Source organism: Vigna radiata, chromosome 5, assembly GCF_000741045.1.
Source record: "Vigna radiata var. radiata cultivar VC1973A chromosome 5, Vradiata_ver6, whole genome shotgun sequence".
Lineage (NCBI taxonomy): Eukaryota > Viridiplantae > Streptophyta > Magnoliopsida > Fabales > Fabaceae > Vigna > Vigna radiata.
Window position 1 is genome coordinate 33,035,791 of NC_028355.1, and position 22,012 is coordinate 33,057,802.

A 22,012-nucleotide genomic window follows, 5' to 3' on the forward strand; every position below is an offset into this window, starting at 1 on the left:
TGATTTTGGTTGAGTTTGGTAATGTGTTTATAATTATGTCATTTTTTTAAGTGAGTTATTGGTTTGACTACTTATGACAATATAAAGATTCAATTCATTTTCAGAAATAATGTAGTATTGTTATTTGCATATTTACATAATGTCTACACCAAGTGGATAAGAAAAAATTCAAAAGTAGAAACTAGTTGTAGTAAAATTACTTCAATGTAATATGTATTTAAAACTCATTTTTAATGAAAACCAGGAAAAATACGGGCTTTTAAGAAAATTTAAAAGGTCATGATTTAGTCTTAATGGTATGATTTATTCTTTGATATTCATGTTTGCTTATGTTTATTGTACCGTATGGCTAGTTTAGGATCGTACAGCCCACATAGTTAAGAATATCCGATAGATCATCCAGATATTAGTATACCGAATAATGTGGATCGAGGAATCAACCTTAAACAAAAATTAAGATTGATGATGATTAATTTAAAACAAAAACGATTATTACCAGCTGAGTCGTAATTAGGTCTATACTAATTTGAAACTCATTCCAAAATCTATAAATATAAGTTTGAAATAGATTGGTTAAATTGATTATGCATTTATTGTTAAGCTTGTCAAATCTATAGACATAAGAGTACCTTCTACAGATAATTTTTTAGTACGAAAGCAAGTAAATGACAAACAAACTGTTGGATATAAATAACTTGAAAGACTTATAATCTTGACTCCATAACCGAAACATTTGTGATAGACTAAAGTAAAATTGATGTCACATAAACTTCTAGTGGTATAAATCTTTTACAAATCGACATTTCTTTCTACTACTTCTCCAACAAATTGGTATCATACACTTATGTGTTTTGTCCTAAAATGAAATAAAAAAAAAAATTCTTGTATAAGACACTTTGATCGCCACAACTCAATCTTCTATACAATTGCCTGAGTTTCTTCATTGTTCTTTGAATTTAGTAGCTTCCTTGCATGCTTGCATAACTATCATGTACAAAGCTTTAATAATATATAAAGCTATAGTTCTCTACCTTGGATAACCAACTCAATGTCTCTAAGTATAAACATAGTTAATGTAAACACATAATTAGTATATATTTGCTTTATCAATATCCACTTGTAAAATTTGAATCAATATATAATCTCTAACAACTATAATTTGATACTCCAAAACATTATTTAGAAAATACTTAATATATAACAGAAGATTCAGGTGGTATGTTCTAATAAGTTTCCCCGCCTAATAGAAAATTAAGTAGGTTTCTTCTCATACATTTTAAGTTCTTTTTTTTAAGCAAAAAGGAAGATATTAAAGAAATTGAACACACTATGCTCAACAAAAAACAAAGTTTGATACAAACGGCCTATATAATTATGAAAAAAGTTATTTTTCCATTTGTTAGGTCACATATATTGATTAATTATATTACCTTAATTAAGGATACTTTTCTTATATAACTCAATTGTAAAGATCCTTTTCTTAAAATGATATCTATGCAATCCCTTTTGAAGAATTCAAACCTTTTAACATTAAAAATTACTTTCTATATTCATTTTGCCAATATCCAAATCTAGTAATTCTTTTGTAGAACAAGGAAACTTAAAAGGTGTGAAATCTCATCATTCTCATACATACACATTCACCATTATAATCACTTGTATTACACTCTCCAAGATTCCAAAGAAAATGTTGCAAATGAATATAAAAGCAGTTTCATTTCATGCTTTGCTAGAAGATGTGAACTTGTAAGTCACATAAGCTCCCAAGGCCATAATCACAAGAACTGCAGCACCCATGTTTGCAACCAAAGGCTTTTCTTCTTCATTCAACTTTCCTTCTCCAATTTTGGTTACTACCTCTTTAGCTGAAGCAACCACTTCTTTTATTCCTTTCCCTATTCTATACATCTCATCATCCTCTTCTCTCTTTCTTTTCTCAATGTTACTCTCACTGCTTTCTTTTCCCTTCTCTGCAGCTTCTTTTGCTCTTGTCTTCATTATTTCTGCTCCTTTCCAAACCTCATCATGATTAATGTATCTCTGACCTGACTTCATTCTCTCTTCAAGACTACTCCAATCAACTTTATCTTCCTTTTCATGCATTCTCTTCTTCACTTTTTCTATATATGTTGCAATGTCATTTTGCTTATTTTCCTCCTTCTCCTGGTCTATTTTTCTGTCATCACCCACTGATGTGAGTTTTGGCTCAATTTCCTCTTGACCCTTTTGAGATTTACCTGTTTCCTTTACTGGGGTTGAAGCAAAAAGTGGTGAGGATTTCAACATGGTTTCCTCTTGAACAGGTTTTGGCCTTGGTGACCTATCTCTGATAGACTTTTCTCCTTGTTCCATTCTTGGGGTTGGAGATTTTGGAGGCATGGCTACTTCTTTAGGCTTTGGCTGATCAAGCACTGGTTTTTCTGAGGAACTGAGTGATGGAGTTGGAGGTGTTTTTTGTGGTGTTTCTTCTTGTGCTTTGGGTGAAACTTGAGAAGCATTAATGGATTTCTTTGGCATTGTAACAGTGAGAGTTCCAAGTTCATACTTACCATGGAGTTTTTCCACCTCGCAATCTTCTGGAACAGAATATGTTTGCTCGAAATTGCTTATTCTGTTTCCTCCCAATGGTCGTTCTCCTGTCACCCTCACCAACCGAGAAGTTCTCAAAAAATTTATCTTTATCTTCTCCTTTACAAAACCTGCATAATGTCGAAGATACACTGATAGATTAATTTTAACTTTAACTAAAGTTAAATAAAGTTGATATGATCTCTCTTACTAAATTGGTGATAATGTGGTTTAGAAAATTTCACATGTTAAAATTTTATTTATTCTAATATAGATAGAATATGCAAAGTGATTGAAAAGATTTATATTGTCCCTAATATTTAATTCCTGTCATAATTATTTACACTCATGTGATTTTATTGATGAATAGAAATAGAAGAATAAAAAGTATGTTTCAAGAAAGACACCAATCATTATAATTAAGAGTAACATCACATAAGTTTACATTCATTTTGACAGGATAAAATAATTTTTAATAAATAAAATTTTGTAATTTTTCAAAAAAAAAAGAAAGTAAAAAATAAAGAAAAATAATATCAAATAAATGTAAAAAAAATTGTGTAAAAAAATATCATTTTTCTATAATTAACAATGATAAAGAAAAAAGTGACAGAATGAAAAGCACTGACCAGGAAGATAAACATGAAGAAGATATGCATTTTCATTTTCCTTCATCTCTGACTTGGGCTCAAAGGTTTCATACAAAGGACGAATGGAAGATTGTGTTCTTGTTGATCTTGATCTTGATTTTGGTGTTCTTGCTCCAGAAGCCATGATTTGGCACTTGTGGTTTGAATCTCACAAATAATAAACTAAAATGTTTTGAGATAGATAGGGTTCTACATATGTAGGTTATAGAATTGAATTTATATGCATGTGGCTCTTGGTTTTCTTGTTGAAGAGACTATTCCTTTTCTGTACTTTGGTTGGTTAATGTATTAGGGTTGGATTTTCCCTTCCCTGCCTACGGAAGTTGAGGCATAACTTCTTTCTCAAATAAAGCAATTGTTCTTTGTTTTTCTTCTACACTTACAGAACAATGTCAGAATGTGAAAAAATGATAAGAGTTTTGCTTATAATTTTGGGTTTTTTAACCCAATTCTACCAACTTCTATGGCTGTTCACATGAAGAAAACACTTTCGTCTTTTATCTTTCTTATTCATCTTCATGCTTCCTTTTCTTTCTTTCATGTCAAGTTTTCTACCTAAACTATACCTTCAAAGGACTCCAACCAAGCTTTTTATACTCATCCTCATTTTTTTTTTGTCCCTTTTTATACTCATCCTCATTCTTTTATTAATTTTGTATAAAATTAAGAATTGGTTTCGAAGTCCTAAAAGTATTTAAATTTGAACTTTTAATTCCTTTCAAATAATTATCTTTAATTTTCAACTTCCAAAAATCACATCATTTAAGGTATATATTACAAGATTCAATAAATTAGCGCATACTGTATGTGATTATATGATTGTAACTATTGTTTTAATTTGTACAGAACACTATGTTTAAGATAAAATAATAGATTATATAAAATAATGTTTAACCGATATAGTAATTAAAAGAACAAAAATCATATTTGGAAATTAGAAAGATTATAACAAACATGAAAGAAAGAAAAAAACGGTAGTCCTAATCTTCCATTCTAAAGTGTGGTCCCTGGGAAGAATATCAGCTAAGTGACATATTCTGTCAACTACAATTGCAAGATCAAATGAAGCTAAAATATTAAGATATTACATAAGCAATTCAATTTCATCCGGATGGTAAGCAGATAAATGACAAAAATACATGTTATAATAAATATGCATGTCAAAATTTAATGATATTAAAAAAAAAATTGTCAAACAGCTAGTGACTTTTAAAAATAACATCCGGTACTGATAATTGAAAAAAGGAACAAAAAAGGGTAAGGAAGAACAGAGGGGCCTGACTAAAACTAAACAATGTTTTGGGACTTGTTTAGGATGACACCTTCATATTTAACTTGGAACCACTTCATGGCATCCTCCTTTGTCACTCGGTGCTGGATTCCAACACGTGACTTGCAACGACGACGACGTCCCACACGATATCCAGGGCGCTCCAGAACAACAAAGAAATCCATTCCATAAATACCAGTAGAAGGATCATACCTAATTCATGCACACAAATCTTATTAACATTGATTGTTTCTAAAGCAATAGAGAGAAGATAAAAATAACAAATTTTCAATGGAAGATAATGTTACATAAGTTGTGTTACAGAAAAGTAGAAAGGAAAAATGGAAATAAGCTAGAAATGTCAGGTTTTCAATTAAAGGGAAATAATACATTCTGAAGTCAAATACATCATGAATCAAAGACATTCAGCACGGTAAGACAAGTTCAAATTATGTTACTCATCATGAAATCCATCCCAAAAGAATAGTAAAAAGTAATGGTAAAGATTTTCATGCTGACAATTAACCAAAAAACGTCTTCTAAGTACGACTTTTATGCTGACAATTAACCAAAAAATAAAATTAGCCATATATAACAATGTCTACTTGAATGGTGTTTTACAGTACTTGCATTCTAATTAACGGAAAAATAATATAACTTTATAAAAAAAACTCATTGTAATAGACTTAATTTTTTAACTAGTACACTTAATTCTTTGATTTCTTCTGTTCGACACTCTTTTCCCTCTTTCAAATAAAAAACCAGAAATTTCCCCACTTCTTTCTTCGGTTCTTCCTAATTGCTATTGTCATCCATCTAAACAGACCAACTATTCTATTTCTTTTATTCCATAATTCCAATTTCTTAAAAATTGTAGTTTTCTTCCACTCCCTATTTCAGTTCTACATACGACAAGCGTCTATAAGAAAAAAAAAATCAATCATTTGAACTGTAAGAAAATACTATATAAACTCAGAAAATGAAATTGGTATGTAAATATTATGAACAAGCAGTTATGTCATTCATAATGAGAAAATTACTTGATTCCCAAATCAATGTGCTCCTGAATGCCGAAGCCGAAGCAGCCAGTGTCGCTGAAGTTTTTCCTCAGGAGCTCGTACTCCTTGACCTTCAAACCACTTTCCAAAAGCTGCATCGCCTTGTCACCCCTCACGGTCACATAGCATGCGATCTTCTCGTTTCTTCTAATCCCAAAGGAACGCACAGTGTACCTTGCTGCAATACCCAATAATCAATTCATCAAAGTCTAAAAGCACGGCTTCCACAATTGCCAAAGAATCATAATAACAATAATGCTAGATCAAAGTTTCTTTGTCAAAAAAATATGGTATAAATTTTTTAAATTAGGGATTACCTTTCTTTCAAGTCCTTTATAAGAATTCACTTGCATTACAAACAATATTACATGAAATAAATTAATTACAAATTGTTTACACACCTTGATTTTATATTATTATTATTATCATCAAACACCTCACCCCCAAGTTCGTTTTTGTTCCAAAGCACTTATTCAGTGACATGAAGGAGTTTGAACAAAGAGACTAAACCTTAAGTCACGAAGATGAGTTTTAAAATTTAAGGACAAAAACAAAGCTATTCTAAATAAAGAAAATTAAAAGTATATTTTATCTGCATTACTTAAATTATTGTTTGATCTCAACAATTGCATCAAAATCCAAAACTAGAGATTCAATAATCGCAAAATGATAATACCTTTGGAGAAAACAGGAGTTTGGCCACTGAGTTGTTCGAGCACCTATGTAGAGAGAGCAAAGACAAGAGAGCATAAGAGAAGATGAAAAACATGGTAAAATTATCTCAAAAATTAAAAATAAAAAAATAAAAAAAATCAGTGCCTTGGCAGCGCGAGTGAGACGATCACCGCTCTCACCGACGGAGATGTTGAGGACGAGTTTCTGCACTTTGATTTCTCGCATGGGATTGGACAGTTTCTTCTCGGAGGCCTGCGAAAACGATAATCACATGAGAGAGTAGTTGAATTCGTTTGAGAAGATAGAAAGAAAGAACTGCAACGGAAGAAAAGAGTAAGATTTTGAATTTACCATTTGTGAAGGAATGGTGTGGAATCCCGCGCAGAGAGTAGTGTTTTTGCAGCGGCAGAGTGAAGGAAGGAGACTAATATGCGAACTAATGGGAAGAAGGAGACTAGGGTTTTTTCTTTCATGGACTCCATTGGGCCCGATTGCAGTGATGGCCCAAAGGCCCACAAGGGCGTGTCGGATCTAGCACAATTAAGCCCGTAAAATACTAGTATTTTCTTTTTCTCATGTAAGGTGTCCTTTTTAAAATTATTAAATATTTATAATATAAAGCAAAAAATACGCTTATTTTCCTTCAGATCATTATGAACAGCTCTCTATATATTTAAAATAGATACTAATTTCTTTTATTTTAATAAAACTAATTTTTGAATGAACATTCCTTTGCTTTATGTTTTTAATAATAGTTTATCTTCTTCTATTTTAATAAAGTGACCTTTCTTATTTTATTTAAAATTGATGTTAACTAAAACTTGTTTATAAAACATTGTAAAAATTAAAAATTGTTTTAAATAAAAAAAGTAAAGATAAAAGGATTTGAATGGTTTAATTATTATATTAAATATATAATAAAAGTTACACTGAAAAATAAATTGTCTATACATGTAATGTCCAAGAGATTCTTTTCACATGTAATAAATAAATAGCCAAAAAAGACTTAATTAAATTTATTTGTTGATTATATTATTATTTCATCAATAACATATAAGAAATTTTTACATGGTAAAATTCTGTACAAAATTCCCACCTTCACCATAAGGTACTAGTATGTTATTTATTACAAGTTTAGAAGAGATAAGAACAAACTTATATTTTACATTTTATATTTTTGAAGGGAGTTGATAACATTTTCTTGAGATATAAGAAAAGAAGCGTATGTTTATATTAAAAGGAGTCTCAATGTCATTTAAATAAGTTCACTTTACCTTAATATTGAATATTCTGAATGATTAAATATTTAAAAAGTGACTGATACTTATTTTATAGTTATATTAAGATTATACTTTTTAATAAACTTTAATTGATTAATCAAAACATAAGTTTTTAATATAATAGAAAGTTAACTCAAAATAATTCAAATTCAGAGAAATGCAAATTCTTAAATTTTTTTGCACTAAACACAACTTGGATATAAATTTCAAATCTAACGTGTATAGGTGTATTGTGAGTAGCATGAAAAATAAACAGAGAATCGAACTTCATCCAACTTAATTGAATAAGATTTGATTGACCTATAGGCATGTCTGACATTGAATTACCACTGAGCTGCAGTGATAGCAAGCAAAGGATTCTGTACTAGTGTCTGATCTGACACCAAACATCATGCAATCACCTAAGATAAAATAAAATTTTGCTTCTGTCATTCATCATTTGAAGATAGGAGGAAAGAGATAACAGAGCAATACTTGTCACCTACGCTACAGTTACATCTATAACTACAACTAGGGTTCAGCACTATACAATCAGTAATGTTCCTATCCTCATTCTCACTATATATAAACAAAGGTACAAGTTACTATATGATATTTGTTTTTGGGGGATCAACTCTGTTCTTTATAAGGAGTCCAGATCAATTTGCTAACATCAACATCCAGGCCCCCCCTTCCAGCAGCTTTAAGATGACGATCCAACACTTTGGGATCAGCACAGATCACATGTTGACCTTTCCTGTATTGAATCAATTCTAGACTCTGCAGGGTTGTTAATATATCTTCAGCTTTAATGGCAGTCATATCACTCAGTTCCTGTTCAAAACCAAATCATACATTCATTCAATAAAAACCACTCTCATTGCCTTCCAAACATTCACAACAAGGTACCTTGATAGAAATGTTCCCCTTGTGCTTCTTCAGAATGTCCAAGAGAACCCTGGTCCAATATCCTCTGTAGCTTAGCAGTCCAAGATCTGATAGGGGTCTTTCAGGTGTCCCAACTTTGCCCTCCTTCTTCGACAGCTCATATGCTTTTCAATCATTCAAATTTCAACCAATTTCAGTCACACTTTATCACGTACACTCTACGCACTGGTAAATAAGAGACCCTTTTTTATAGAAAAAGAGAGCTTACAAAAAGCAATTAGAAATTTGCCATAGCCTTTCCTTTGGTAAGGTGGAAGGGTGAGGATACATGCCAAATTGTAAGATTCCTCGGAATGTTTTTCCTTCACAATAAAAAAGTAAACAAAATCAACAAGATTAACCATAACGTGAAGAAAATAATAAACAAATATGTATAATTAGAACCAAGTTCTTTTCTCATATAGCAGCAATGAAAACCTTTATCAGTTTCAAAGAGACTACTGCTGTATTGAAGGAACTTTAAACGAACATAAAAAAAAAAAAAATTAAAAGGTAACATAAAAAAGATTGAACACGAAACATCAAGAAAATGACAAGGATGAATCACTGCACCGCAAGCAAATTTGAAAAACATATGTACATGTATAAATATAAACACTAGTCCGACCAATGAACCAATGCCCTAACTGAGATAATCAATGGTCCAAGTTTTAAAACACTGACTAAAAAAGCAAACATTACTCTATTTGCAAGAATAAAAACGAATTTAACCCATAGAACTGCCTGAAAATTGATTGGTCCCACAACTTTAAAGGGTGTTTAGGTATACGCTTTAGAAAAGAGACAATTTAAGTGGGCATCTTAGAAGTAAAATATAAAATTCTGAAACGTCTTATTGAAAGCAAAACATTGACAGCATTGTAATATTTTTTACCTTGGAGAAATAGCCAACCATGTGACAACCTCGATCATCACATTCACACAAAACATAGAACAGAAACAGATCTACATCATAATAGAGGGTCTTGTGATCAAGAAATAACTTCGCCAAATAACAAAGATTCTGCCCATAAACCTTATTCTTCTTTCCATCAACCTGTTTCCAGAAATAATAATGAATAAAAATAATAATAAAAAATTCAAACTTCCACAATAATCAAGGGCTAATAATAAAAATTGTGCCGACAACTATTGCAACTTGTAACTGCCAGCACAACAAAACAACTGCCATTTTCTAAATCGAAATAATTTCAAATATTTGAGAATTTTTAACGAGCACTACATATCATTTAACTATTTCAAAACAAAATCACCTGATTTCTTTTAAAAAAATTATTGGAGAGCTGGTGCTCGTCAAGTTAGGGAGCCGCAGAAACTTGGGCAACCATCAATGTCTTTAAAAAACGAACTCTACCAAAATCAAAGGAGGATAAAGAATTTTTATAAACAAATTGTGAATATTCATTGTACAAAGCTTTAAAGATAAGTGGCAAAAAGAAGAAAAAAAAACTCATTTTGAACTAAAATTGAAGATAATGGAATGGGTACTGATAAGAAAGAAGGAGGAATTTGTGATATTGAGGACAGTGTCAAAAATGTACCTCAAACATTGACAGTGTACCACTTCTGTAAATCTCATCACCAGGGGGATGCTTCAGATCGCATTTCTTCTGCATGAACAGGAAGCCAACGTTAGCACTGAAAATGGTGCTTAAGTGATCTGGCATTGGGTATACAAAACTGGCCTCTTTCTTCAAGTTTGTGGGGGCCGAAGGGAGACCAAATAGTAGCAGATGATTTTTATAGACTATTTTCTTTTATCAATTTTCAAGCGGTAAAGAAACTAAAAACATTCATTTCAATAAAAAAAGGTTCAATTTCAAATAAGTGGAAAGAAGAAATAAATTTTAAAGACGACTAAATGATTAAAAGTGAAATCCTGAGTATGAGTAAATTTCAAATGGCAAACAATAAACCACATATTGTTTGGAATCCCATAGAAACCTACAACACACAGAACTTCAATGAAGAATAAGCATATTATGATCACTAAAAACTACGCCGTTTTTGTATAATTACTGCAATAAGAAGGACCATCGTAGTAAAGTCGGTAATAGGAATTTCTTTGAAGAACAAGCTTTCCCCATAGTTTCAGTGCCTTAGATTGTTTATAGAAAGCTAACAGCTAGTATTTATTCTTCTCTCAAAAAAACAAAAAGATGGAAAACACAAAACAAAGAAATATAAAGTGAAAGGACTTTTTCAGTCATAGCTCACCATATGCCTCTGAAGCTGTTCTTTGCGCTTCATGAAATTGAGGCAAAACTCACAAAAGAACAGCTTCAAACAGTCATTGTATTCTGGAGGGAAGGGGGAGAAGTACCATGTCTCAATCTCATATCTTCCAAGCTCAATAGTAGCTATATTTTTCACTTTTGTAAATTCCTCATGTTCTCGCAAACTGGCAGCATCAAGCTCCTCATGTCCCTATAATTTAATAATACATATACAAATTTAAAATACAACGAACAAATATGAGAGTTGAAGCAGGAATAATCGGACCACCAGTTTTCAACTTTCATGCACAAGAAAGCAATGATCACTATCCAGCTCCAACAAAATAATATCATAATCACATTTACATGCTTCATACAACTTCAATCTTACCATTAAAGATACTCACCCAAACATTGTTAGTGTTTTGGAAGCACTATGCATAAGGCGTCTTAGTGTGTTAGCAATTGGGAGCACTAAATTTTTTTGAACAGCTCTTTTCATGACAAAAACTGTAATAACTTAGATCCATTATCCAATAACCACATTTGATACATCTTTGACAATTGTTAGAAATTTAGCTTTATGAAAGTTGCACAATACAATAACAATCATAATTTTAACATCCCCTTAAGTTAGAACATTTAAACTTTATGCACCAAGCTTGGAACACATAAACTGATTTCTAGACCTCTCAAGGACTTAGTGAGAATGTTTACAAGGTGATCATTAGAGCTAATAAATCCAGTACAAAGTTCCTAGAACAACAGCTTCTTCTTGACGAAATAATAATCAATCTCCTAGTTTGTTCCACTTGAATAGATAAGATGGAGAAAACACCGTGTATTCAACTTGTGCTCCTTATTGATTGATGTATATACAAAAAGAGGCAAGGCACTTACCTTTGACCCTAACCCTAAAATTGGATACATGCAAAAGAAATAATAATAAATAAATTACTGCAACAGTCCCCTAGAATAAGTTTCCCTCATTTTCTAAGATTGTCATTGAGTTCCTGTATATAAAAAGTATATATAGTTTATTCCTGAACTTGAGACGAACAAAATAGATATTAAAATTATTGTTCACCTCACCATCCTAGAAAAACTTCTTTTATATAATCAATAACAATAATAAATTATATACACACTCTATTTTTTGACAGTCAATTCAAACACATTGTTAGGCATCAATTTGAATTATACTCCAATATTGATAAGATATTCAAATAGAACAGTACAGACAAAAAGTTGTACAAGTGCAAAATTAAAAGTTTATAGCATTCAATTTATTTTATGCCAAAGTAGCACCTACACACTGTTGAAGCATATGCATAAGAGAAGTAAAAGTATAGCATACGTTCTGTGGTGTGTATTTGTGTCCAACAGCATACTTTGAAACTCTAACTGAAAAAGTAATAACTCTACCTCTACATGAGTCTCATCAATCTTCCTCTTTTGATGGCGTGTCATCTTCAAGCCAGTCGCACCCTAAAAAACCATAATTGCAATTTTCTAAACGAGTCCATTCACAAAGAGAAACCAAATTTTGAAAAAAGAGGCAGACATAACATAACCATGAAAATAAACACCATTCAAGATATTAAATTGAAGAACGGCCAGTACAAGTGACTACAAAAGGTCCCACCAAAAGGAGACACCATTAAAAGAAAATATGTCTGTTTTAAATATTATAAAACCAGGGCTTTAAATATAACTCAATGGCATCATTTGTTCCGTAAAACCAGTCCTATCTAGTGGAAAAAGATAAAGTTGTGTTTGTAAAGCAACAAAGACATGTCTGGACTACATTATCACTTTTTCCTTGGGAAATTCCCATAATCTTCAAAAATTAAATAGATGAGGTCAAAACAAATGCGGCAATATACAATTTGGAGTATATATTCATTACCTTGTCCTCCACTTTCTCATCCACAACAGCCTCCACTGAATCAAGATCGAGCTGTTCAAGCTTAACCCACTCATCAAGCCTTCTATTGACTGCCAAAGAGAACAAGTTAAAAGAATTACAATAAGGCTAAGCAGTGAGCATATTATCATCATCCCTGCCAGGCAGTGTTTTAAATCCCAGTTCACGACATGTAGCAGCCAACCCCAAAAGCACTATATTAGGATAGCCACTATTTTGAAATTTGTATATAGCAGATAGCTTCGTTCTAAAGAATGATAAAAATCTACCAAAATTAATGACATTCATAATTAACAATAAAATGTTAAAGGTTTCCTAAACAAAACATACAGGTAAATACCAACCAAAGTCAAATCCAAGTTTCTTAAAAAGGGACCCTCAATTACCAACTATCATCTTCTAAATTCAAGCTTTCTCCTTTACCATTTTCTCCACTATCAGTTGTAGATTTCATTTGTATAACTAAGATCCCAATATTATGAACCAAAATGTCCTAACACCTCTCTGTTCATGGCATGCTTTAGGAATCAACACACAGTGCCCCCTTCTGCTACTATTCAGCCGCTATTTAGTGTACTACAGCAACTACATTAAACTTCTCCACTAACGGAACCCCTATAGTAGGTGGGGACGCTCCACAACACTGTGCTGCTGTAAAAGTGCCATTAAAACCCTAATTTTATTACACTTCTTGGTATCCAGAAAACCAGTTATGATTGTTGTAATTAATTCAAGTAAGAGTTTGTTGGTTAGTGTGCACCCAATTACTCTATAAATAGAATATTTGTAACTAATACTCAGCTTCTTCAGTAACGAAAGTATTCTACTTTTCTCCTTTCTATTCTACTTTGTTTAACTTTCATTTTTTTTCCTCCAACGATGGCTTCCCTGCCCAGCCCTAAGTGCGAAAATAGTGCCACACAAACACAGACGATTCCTTTCTCTTCAACATGCAACTTCTCGTTCCGTAAAACAAAACCTAAAATAAAAAATAATCCTCACTCTCGATACTAACAAATTCATAAAAAATAATTCTCAACAATCGAAGTTCTGGCAAAGCTTCACTGGTATTCACCCCATTTTCGCAGTGAACCTTATTCGAATAAGACACCAATTACACTAAAAGCCACCGACGCAATACTCCCCGTTAACCCGAAACAAAAGGCCATACGAAACTAATTCAAATTACAACCAAACAAACCCAAAATCAACACACATCCCAACCAACCAACCAATCCTAGAAACCGAAACCCTAACCTTTCACTCTATTCATTAAAATCGAGAAACAGAACGAAGGACTAGAGGTCTTACACTCGGTGTAATGGACGTAATACTCATAATCGGCGTTGTGAACCTTCCGCCGTTCGATGACCTTCACGGGATGGTACTTGCCGTCCCTCCACCGGCACATGACGCGCGTGCCGACCTCTAGAGGGAGCACCGAAGATCTCCGCCGCTTCGACGTGTTGGACTCCAGCGCCGTCTCTGCGCCGTCGAAGGGCGGCGATTTTCCGTTGCCGTTGGCGGTTGGGATATCGATCGAACCCATGGAAGAGAAAGATGAGCTGAAAACCGCAGGAAGAGGTGCTGAAAGATGAACTGAAAAAACTGCAGGAATATAGAATTGTTTTTTGCTGTCTCATAAATGATGCTAATATAATTTAAATTAAAATAAATAACTATTACAAACCTATATTATTGTCACAATATATCTTATTCAAAAAAGAGTAAAGTATAGATTTAACAATAAAATAGAAAAAAAAAAAGTGATTTAAAAAAATATATTTCGGTGTCCTATGCTTTTCAACTTTGTAGGAAGAATTTGTTTATAATAAATTAATATGTTATTATTATTGTTGTTATAGATTTTAATAAAACATCTAATCGTAAATTTTAAATTTAATTCTTATATTTAAATTTTTTATTTTTTTCATCTTTATATTTTTTTAACTTAATTAAATCATTTTCTTTTAAAGACTCAATTAAGTCTATTTTGAAAAAAAAAAGTTTAATGTGTCATTTTCATTATATTAACGTTAAGTAGTTTAAGGATATCATGTGTAAAAAACTAAATCTATTACATATTAAAATTGGCTCATGTTTTATATAAAACTCATCATTGGATCATGTTTTACATTAAAACTCTACTTGTGATTTTGATCATGGTTTAACAATCACAGATATTACTACTACAGAAGACAAGTGCCAGTGTTCCTTTTCCGATGAAACTATTCACTGCTTGGAGAATCCAAATGCACCACAGGTGTTTGTGCTGTGGCCTCAGTGGATGATGACTCCATGTCTTCAACCATGCAAGCCTCTTCTTCAGTGCTGCTTTCACCAGAAGATGTATCACTTAAAGTGTGCAATTCTGTCACCATTTTTTGCTTTGCATCTTCAAATGAGTAGCTTTTCCTTCTTCCCATTTGATGTACAGGAAGCATAGGTTTTGGTTGTGAACCAGTCCTGTCCCTTCCCAAACTATAGCTGCTTGAGAGCTTCCTCTCTATATGCTCCCTTTCTCTTACTGTGTCACCCAACTTTTCAAAAACTTCACTGTTCATTGCTGTTTCCTCTGCAGCTTTTTGCTCAAGCTCTGTGATTGTCCTATCCAAAGCTTTCTTTTTCAGCTGAAGAGAGCACTAAAAGATACACAAAGTATACCAATGAGTGAACTATGATAGAAGGAACCATTCTTCTTTGGTGAAACTAATATGAATGTCCTTAAGAACATGTTTGGTAGAGAGAAGAGAAATAAGTAAGATAAAAAATAAGTAGAGTGGAAAGAAGAGAAATAAGGAGAAAATTGAAGTTGTTTGTTTCTATCTGATTTTTTTTTCCATCCTCTATACCAACCAAACAAAACAAAGGGTAAAACTAGACTTATAATAAGAAAAGTACTAGTTCACTGTTTACTGGTTTAACTTGTTGAACCATGGTTGAATAAGAAGCATTTAAGTTTATATCTTAAGTAATAAAATAATACAAACTATAAAAAAAATCAATGTACACAAAATTAATGACTAAATTATATGGTTTATTAGAAAAAGTAATAGTACTAGTTCAAACAACAAGGGGAAAAGGAAGAAAAACAAATTCAGACTAACTCTCTTGTCAAGGAAGCTTCCAAGGCCTTGATTTTTGAGCTTCTTTTTTGCCCAAAATGTGCAGCAGAATCTTACAAGTCCAATTAGTACCAACATGAGAGAAGACTCAAAGAACAGAAACAATACTATGGTCCTTTCGTTGCCTGCAAAAGAAAACTTAAAACTAAGCTCAATTCTTGAAATGATGCCACATTCTCTTAGTTTACAAAGTTGCAAATTACCTGTGTATATGCTGACAAGCTTGGTTCTTTCTTGAGAGCAGCTTGATGCAAGCTTCTGACCTGTGAAGTGATGAGAGAAATTACATGAACAGAAATTGTCACCACCTTTTACAGAAAGAAATTTGAAGTTGTACTTTATTACACTCTAATCTGAAAACAAGATACTGTAGTTTTGCATTTTTAGAAACACTCTTTATGTAACAACTTGAAAAGTTGATACTATGCCCTATCCGTATGCAAAAACAGAACTAACTTGTTCTATTAAATTTCCTTGTTGTTCTGTCTTCCAGATATATCAGAAAAGCTCATGTTTTACATTAAATCAGCATTTGAGGATTCATGTCTCATTTTTCCAAAATTCAACTAGGGCAACAAATCCTTAGTTTTTCACATACAGAAGCAATGTTGAGAAAACAGCAACAACATTCAGCTTTGTGTGCTGTTTTTTATTTTCATTGAACATTGAGAAAAGAAATTGATTTTTATTTTGTGAAAATCAATGTTGTGGTTTATTACTAGCCCTCCAACATTTATTTTAGAAAAACAATTGTGTGGCACTCAAATGATGACAGCCAGGGAATACTTACATACAGAAAAAAGAAACTGCTTAACATTATTGTTCTGTTGACTGGTCAAGATATAACATTTTTAAAATGTGTACAAGCTACAAGGACTTCTCATCAGTAATAGATGTCACTTAAATGATTGATAATGTGATGTAACAATTGTATGGCAGATTCACAAGCATTGCAATGGATAAAAAGGCATATGAACAATTTAGTTTCTGAAATTATGATTTATTGTTACTTTAGTCCTCTGAAATACAAAAAATGAAGTCTGTTACTCATCACATTAATCCAAAGTAATATTTGTTAATGTGATTTAAATGATAATATTAACATGTTTAAAGACTTTTTTTCTGTATTTTGTTCAATCTAAAGAATAAAGTGATAGCAAATCGGAATTTAATTGACCATTTACTCATCAAGAAAATTGGATATTTATCTGAAGGTAGGTGAAGAACTGATAAGGAAGATCAGTACCTATAGTTCGGCATTGCAGTGGAGTGCCAATCTCTGCTGTGAACATTAGGATTAATCCATTAGTAGTTCATTCAAACAAACTACTTCAAATGAAAAATATAATTCCCTAAGGTAAATACTCCATGGAAGTTTTGGCTATCCAATTTGTACTCAAATGAATGATCAACGTTCTGCAGAAAGTGTTCAATTTCTCATCTGTTGATGTTATAGGAGCAACCTTGATGAAGTGGATAAAGTTATTTGGTACCCTTCTTCAATCCCATCAATAGCATTAAGAAATTTGTCAGGATTGATCCATGTTCACTATATTGATGAGTTTTACATTGGCTATAATTTCTTTATTCAATACTTTCAAAAAAGTAAAAAAATAAATAAATAATGATTTGATAAGAGAGAGAACTCTTACTTGAGGCAGCAAGGAAAGCAAGAAGAGTTTCCTCATTCATGACAAAACGACTTAGATCACTCTCAGAAAATAAGGTAGAAACATGACCTGATTGAATTAACCACAGAAAAATAGTTTGTTTTTTGCTGCTATGGAAACTTCATTTTTAATGCTAAGTGTTATGAGGAATGAGAAGTGAAAAATATGTACCAGGATATCTTTCAGACCAATAGATTGATCCTGTTGCAGGAACCAACATAGTGAATAATGCCCCTTTTGGTCGAATTGCTGAAACAAGAGTGTATTCACCAGTTGTGTGGCTAACTTTTCCTTCCATCTCTATCTGTGAACTGTACACTGCAAATCCAGAGCAATCAAGAAAAGGTCCAACTTGAATCATAGAGTTCTCTGCATTCATTCTTGAGAATTTCTTAAGAACCCCATTTGGAGAAAATGAGTATAGGAATCCATCCAATGAACCAATAGATATCCATCCTGTTACATCAAGTGTGCTCCAGTACAGTAAGTCTATATACCACAAACAAATGGTTGTACTAGTAAGAAGTACTAATAAGGAATACTAGCAAAACTCTCTATTATTGATTTTTCTTTATTACCAAAATTAGGAGTGAGATGAGACTCATTAAATATGAAGTGGACCCACAATTGGAGTGGTTTTCAATAAATTCCAACCAATGATATATAATGTATTCAAAAGAGTATGTTTCTGAATCTGTTGATAGCATTTCTCTTGGTTGTACTGATTTCTCAGATTAGTGCAGAGGTTTATATATGATACACAATTTAAATAATGGGGGCAAGTATGAAGCAGTATGGATATGTATAATATTCTAACTTGGATATAAATTTTTTCCATGTAAAGGTGATAAAGGTAGATCCCTCATGCAGTTCCATTGCACATATATTGTTCACAGAAAGAACTATTGTAAAAAGAGTGAGAACTAGGAAACAAAAGGTAACTGGGAAAAAAGAAAAAGCATAAGCCAGTATGAATATATTAAAAATTCCAAGTTAGATATCAATTTTTGCATGAAAAGGTGATAAGGGTAGATCCTTCATGCAGTTCCATTGCACATATTACCTCACAAGAAGGGCTATTGTAAAAAGAGAATTAGGAAACAAAAGGTAACTGGGAAAGAAGAAAAATAAATCATAAGAAAGAGTTTAATGTCATTCATAGAAAGAAAGAGTTTAATGGTTATGCAGTGACAGCATAAAACAGTTTTATAATGTCATTCAATATCAAAACCACTGTATTTGTTAACTTCAAAACCTAAACTGTTTTACACTCTCAATGCATAACCATTTTTCTCACACAGAAATATTGAGTTCTAAATTACTAACAGTTTAATTGCAATACATAGATTATAACATTGATCATGCATTTACTAATTGGGAGACCTCATATACAGGTTTAAATTAATCAAGTTTGATTTTCTAGGGTAAGGCTTCAAATAATCCAACAGCAAAGGACTTACCATTAGAGTCCACTATAGGAGCAGAATCAACTTTGCTTAATGGCCCTATACTTCTCTGCCACAAAACATTGCCAGAAAAGACATCTAGAGCCAGAACCAGAGCCTTGGTTGGAACTGTTACATACAGATGACCATTGTTTCCAGGAGTGATGGTGAAATTTTTGTCTAGTGAACTAAAATCCTGAATCCATCTAAAGTAACGGCTTCGAATCGACAAACAATAGAGTTCACCTTCTGTGTTTGAGATCTGCAAGTGCAAGAAACGCATGTAGTTTCAAAGAAGTCATATTAATCCTGGGAAATGAACATCTCTCAGCAAGACAAAAGTATACATCACACACAGTGACAGCACTAAAGGGCTTGTTCGTTTCAACTTTTGGAAACTGATTTCAGTTTTTAGAAATGAAAAAAAGTAGTTTGTTATAAGGAGTTTTCAAAAACAGTTGTCAAAAGTAGCACCTGTTTTTCAATTTTTAAAAGAAAATGAAAAATAGACACCTTCTAAGTTGGTTTGGCATTCTACTTCCAATTTTCTGTTATTCAAATTCTTCCTTTTCAATTTTCTTCTCTCACTCTGACTGTCTAAAAATTAGTTTATGAAAACTGTTTTATACAATAGTTTTCAATAATTATTATCAAGGAACAATAACTTCTACCCTTTCCACATTCTCTGAGCCCACATATAACCATAACATACAGAAGTTTTAGAGCTATCAACATCATAACTGTGGCAAAAAGTATTGTTTTTGTTTGACTGTTGGAGTCTTAGATTCAAAGTTCAGATGTAAAAGCAGAAGCTACTCAAATTAGCTTCGGTTTCAATGTGAAAAATGGATCTACATTTGACTCAATCCAATGTCACTGCTAAACTCAAAGTAGAGAGTAAGCATGCATTAACAAAGAACCAAGGATGAGTAAACCTTACATATATACTAGCCTCACATTGATCAAGCACAGGAGATGAATCAAAGTAACAATCTGAAATGTTTTTCCTGCATCCTTGACGGTAGCCAAATTGGTAAAGCACAGGACCCACACTCCAAAGCAAACTTCCATGTGAGTGATATGCAAAGAGTCCTCTATTCTTGACATTGATGTAAACAGTTGAGCCTGATGTGCTCACTGAGAGACCAATAATTTCAGCCTCGGCTGGTTGACCTGGTCTTGGTCCAAAGAAAACTTCTGCTTCTGGCTCAGAACCTCCAATGCTTCCATACTTAATCACCAATATTCTGTTATCAGCTATCAAATATACCTGCATTTGCCTTGCAAAAATCAGCAATCACCATCACCCCACCACAAACAAAAAAGCTTTCCCTTTCTCCCATCAAGCGTGAAGGCTTATATGGATCAATAATGTCCTTTATACTGTTGTTATAGCAGTTACGCGTTAGTTTTTGTATCAGTTTTTTTCTGTTTTACAGAGTTTTATATAAGTTATGTTTTTTCTCTTTCTGTAATACGCTTTTCTCAGTTTCAATACAGTGAGAATTCTTCCAAAACCCGAGAACTAAAATGGTATCAGTTATTCGATAATGGCTTTGATTGGATACTTATCAGTTTTTCATCATTTTTATTTGAGTAAAAGATTTTATTACTTCACTTTTATTCACTCACAAATTGTAATATAGACCCCAGTAGTGCAGAAAACAAGAGAATTCTCAATTTTCCTATAGACATTTATACGTGAAAAGAAGGATAAACGTAAATTCAAAGCAATGTAACATGAAATAATTAATGAAACTGATGAATTTAGATGACCTTGCCATGACCTCCACGAACTGGAGCATTACCAAGGTTGCATTTGTAGTCCAAATGCAAGGTCCATGCAATGGTTCCGTTGCTTTCAAATGCAAAAAAGTTGCTATGAGAACAAGCATAGATCCTTCCATCATCATCTCCAAGAAGAGGTTTGGAAAGCCAGCGATATGAAGAGACAGAAAAAGAAGAGAACGTAGCAACCAAAACCAATACGAGGAAGAAAAGCAAAAGGGTCATTGCACATTGAAGAACCAGGCAAGTTGTGGTTGTCACAGTTATTTCTTCATGACAGTTACCATTTTAAACTCAAAATGGAAGTGTTAGTTGATTCCAGTTGGTGTGGAGATATAAGCCATGCTATAAGCACTAAGGCAGGGAAACAAAATGGCAACTTCCAATCCTTCTGCCCATGCAACCATATGAGTGTAATGATGAATGAAAGTTGCAATGACTACTGCTATAACCAAAACTTAAAACTTCAAAAAAACATTAGCAGTGGTTGACGAAGTTGAAAGTGGTGAGAGAGATTTCCATGCACATGAATCAATGCCCTTTTGAGTCTACAGGAAACCACATCATGTTTGTGTACAAGTGATTAAGGCGCACAGAAAAAGGAAGTGATTGGTGGTCAACAAAAGGGGAAGAAACTGCACAACATCTTTGATTTGCATGGGCAAGTTGTTTAATCTGTCAAACATTGAGACTTAAAAATTGATTTCTTTAGATATTTATATTCTCAGTGATGGCCTACATTTTGTATTGCTGAGTGAAAATACATCCTTTTCTGTTAGAATAAAAAATAAAAAATATAATTAAAAGATATCTGCATTTTGTAAGTATAATACTCTTTTAAAAATATATAGTTTTGTAAGAATTAAAAAATAAAATAATAGAGATTAGAAATATACATAATTTTGTAAACGTTACATTAAAATAATATACGGTGGTTATTTTTAAGAAAAAGAAGTTATGTAGTTATTGTGTAGAAGAGGGATTACTCAATGATTTATTTTATTGAATAAAAATGTTTTTTTATTTATTAAAAGATAAAATTGTTTAGTTAAAAAATAACAAAAAAATATATATTTATCCAAAGGTATATCCTTTTTAGATTGTATAGATTTATATGGGTGGAAATTACAAAACACAGATATATGTAATCGTTGCTGTGGTTGAACAAACTCTCTTCCAGTTGAACTATTCAATAGGTTTTAGGACTTGCAACAGGGTAGACACTTCCAATTCTAATAGAAGCTCTTGCAACAAAGAACAGGAAAAAAAACATATTAGGCTGATCGTTTATGATGTCTCATTCAATTTTCATTTGTTAGTAATATAATTTTTAGACCAAATTCAAATACAAGGGTTGAAAAATGGTAAGAAAGAGCTAAAGAAAGAAATGGGTGGAGAGAATCCAAATCCTCT

General features: G+C 32.4%; 4 protein-coding genes across 4 annotated transcripts; all 4 read right to left on the reverse strand.

Annotated features, from left to right (window-relative positions):
- Nucleotides 1-1,524: 1,524 nt before the first annotated feature.
- Nucleotides 1,525-3,897, reverse strand: LOC106760716 (inactive protein RESTRICTED TEV MOVEMENT 2). Its single transcript, XM_014644126.2, has 2 exons — nucleotides 3,198-3,897; nucleotides 1,525-2,699 (listed from the first exon to the last, which is right to left on the reverse strand). Exons 1-2 carry the CDS (start codon nucleotides 3,340-3,342, stop codon nucleotides 1,720-1,722), a joined length of 1,125 nt encoding a protein of 374 aa, XP_014499612.1. The 5' UTR covers nucleotides 3,343-3,897; the 3' UTR covers nucleotides 1,525-1,719.
- Nucleotides 3,898-4,309: 412 nt separating this feature from the next.
- On the reverse strand, nucleotides 4,310-6,720 carry LOC106760726 (60S ribosomal protein L11). The gene is made up of 5 exons (XM_014644135.2): nucleotides 6,573-6,720; nucleotides 6,366-6,473; nucleotides 6,223-6,265; nucleotides 5,529-5,724; nucleotides 4,310-4,701 (listed from the first exon to the last, which is right to left on the reverse strand). The coding sequence occupies exons 1-5, from the start codon at nucleotides 6,573-6,575 to the stop codon at nucleotides 4,506-4,508; spliced, it is 546 nt and encodes a 181-aa protein (XP_014499621.1). The 5' UTR covers nucleotides 6,576-6,720; the 3' UTR covers nucleotides 4,310-4,505.
- Nucleotides 6,721-7,767: 1,047 nt separating this feature from the next.
- LOC106760715 (histone acetyltransferase of the MYST family 1) lies at nucleotides 7,768-14,207 on the reverse strand. The gene is made up of 9 exons (XM_014644125.2): nucleotides 13,883-14,207; nucleotides 12,554-12,642; nucleotides 12,070-12,132; nucleotides 10,646-10,855; nucleotides 9,970-10,038; nucleotides 9,303-9,464; nucleotides 8,637-8,730; nucleotides 8,390-8,532; nucleotides 7,768-8,314 (listed from the first exon to the last, which is right to left on the reverse strand). The coding sequence occupies exons 1-9, from the start codon at nucleotides 14,118-14,120 to the stop codon at nucleotides 8,111-8,113; spliced, it is 1,272 nt and encodes a 423-aa protein (XP_014499611.1). The 5' UTR covers nucleotides 14,121-14,207; the 3' UTR covers nucleotides 7,768-8,110.
- Nucleotides 14,208-14,686: 479 nt separating this feature from the next.
- LOC106760636 (protein GAMETE EXPRESSED 3) lies at nucleotides 14,687-21,021 on the reverse strand. The gene is made up of 9 exons (XM_022780352.1): nucleotides 20,588-21,021; nucleotides 19,752-20,081; nucleotides 18,827-19,073; nucleotides 17,538-17,822; nucleotides 17,349-17,435; nucleotides 16,943-16,978; nucleotides 15,900-15,959; nucleotides 15,679-15,821; nucleotides 14,687-15,213 (listed from the first exon to the last, which is right to left on the reverse strand). The coding sequence occupies exons 1-9, from the start codon at nucleotides 20,822-20,824 to the stop codon at nucleotides 14,800-14,802; spliced, it is 1,839 nt and encodes a 612-aa protein (XP_022636073.1). The 5' UTR covers nucleotides 20,825-21,021; the 3' UTR covers nucleotides 14,687-14,799.
- Nucleotides 21,022-22,012: the final 991 nt, after the last annotated feature.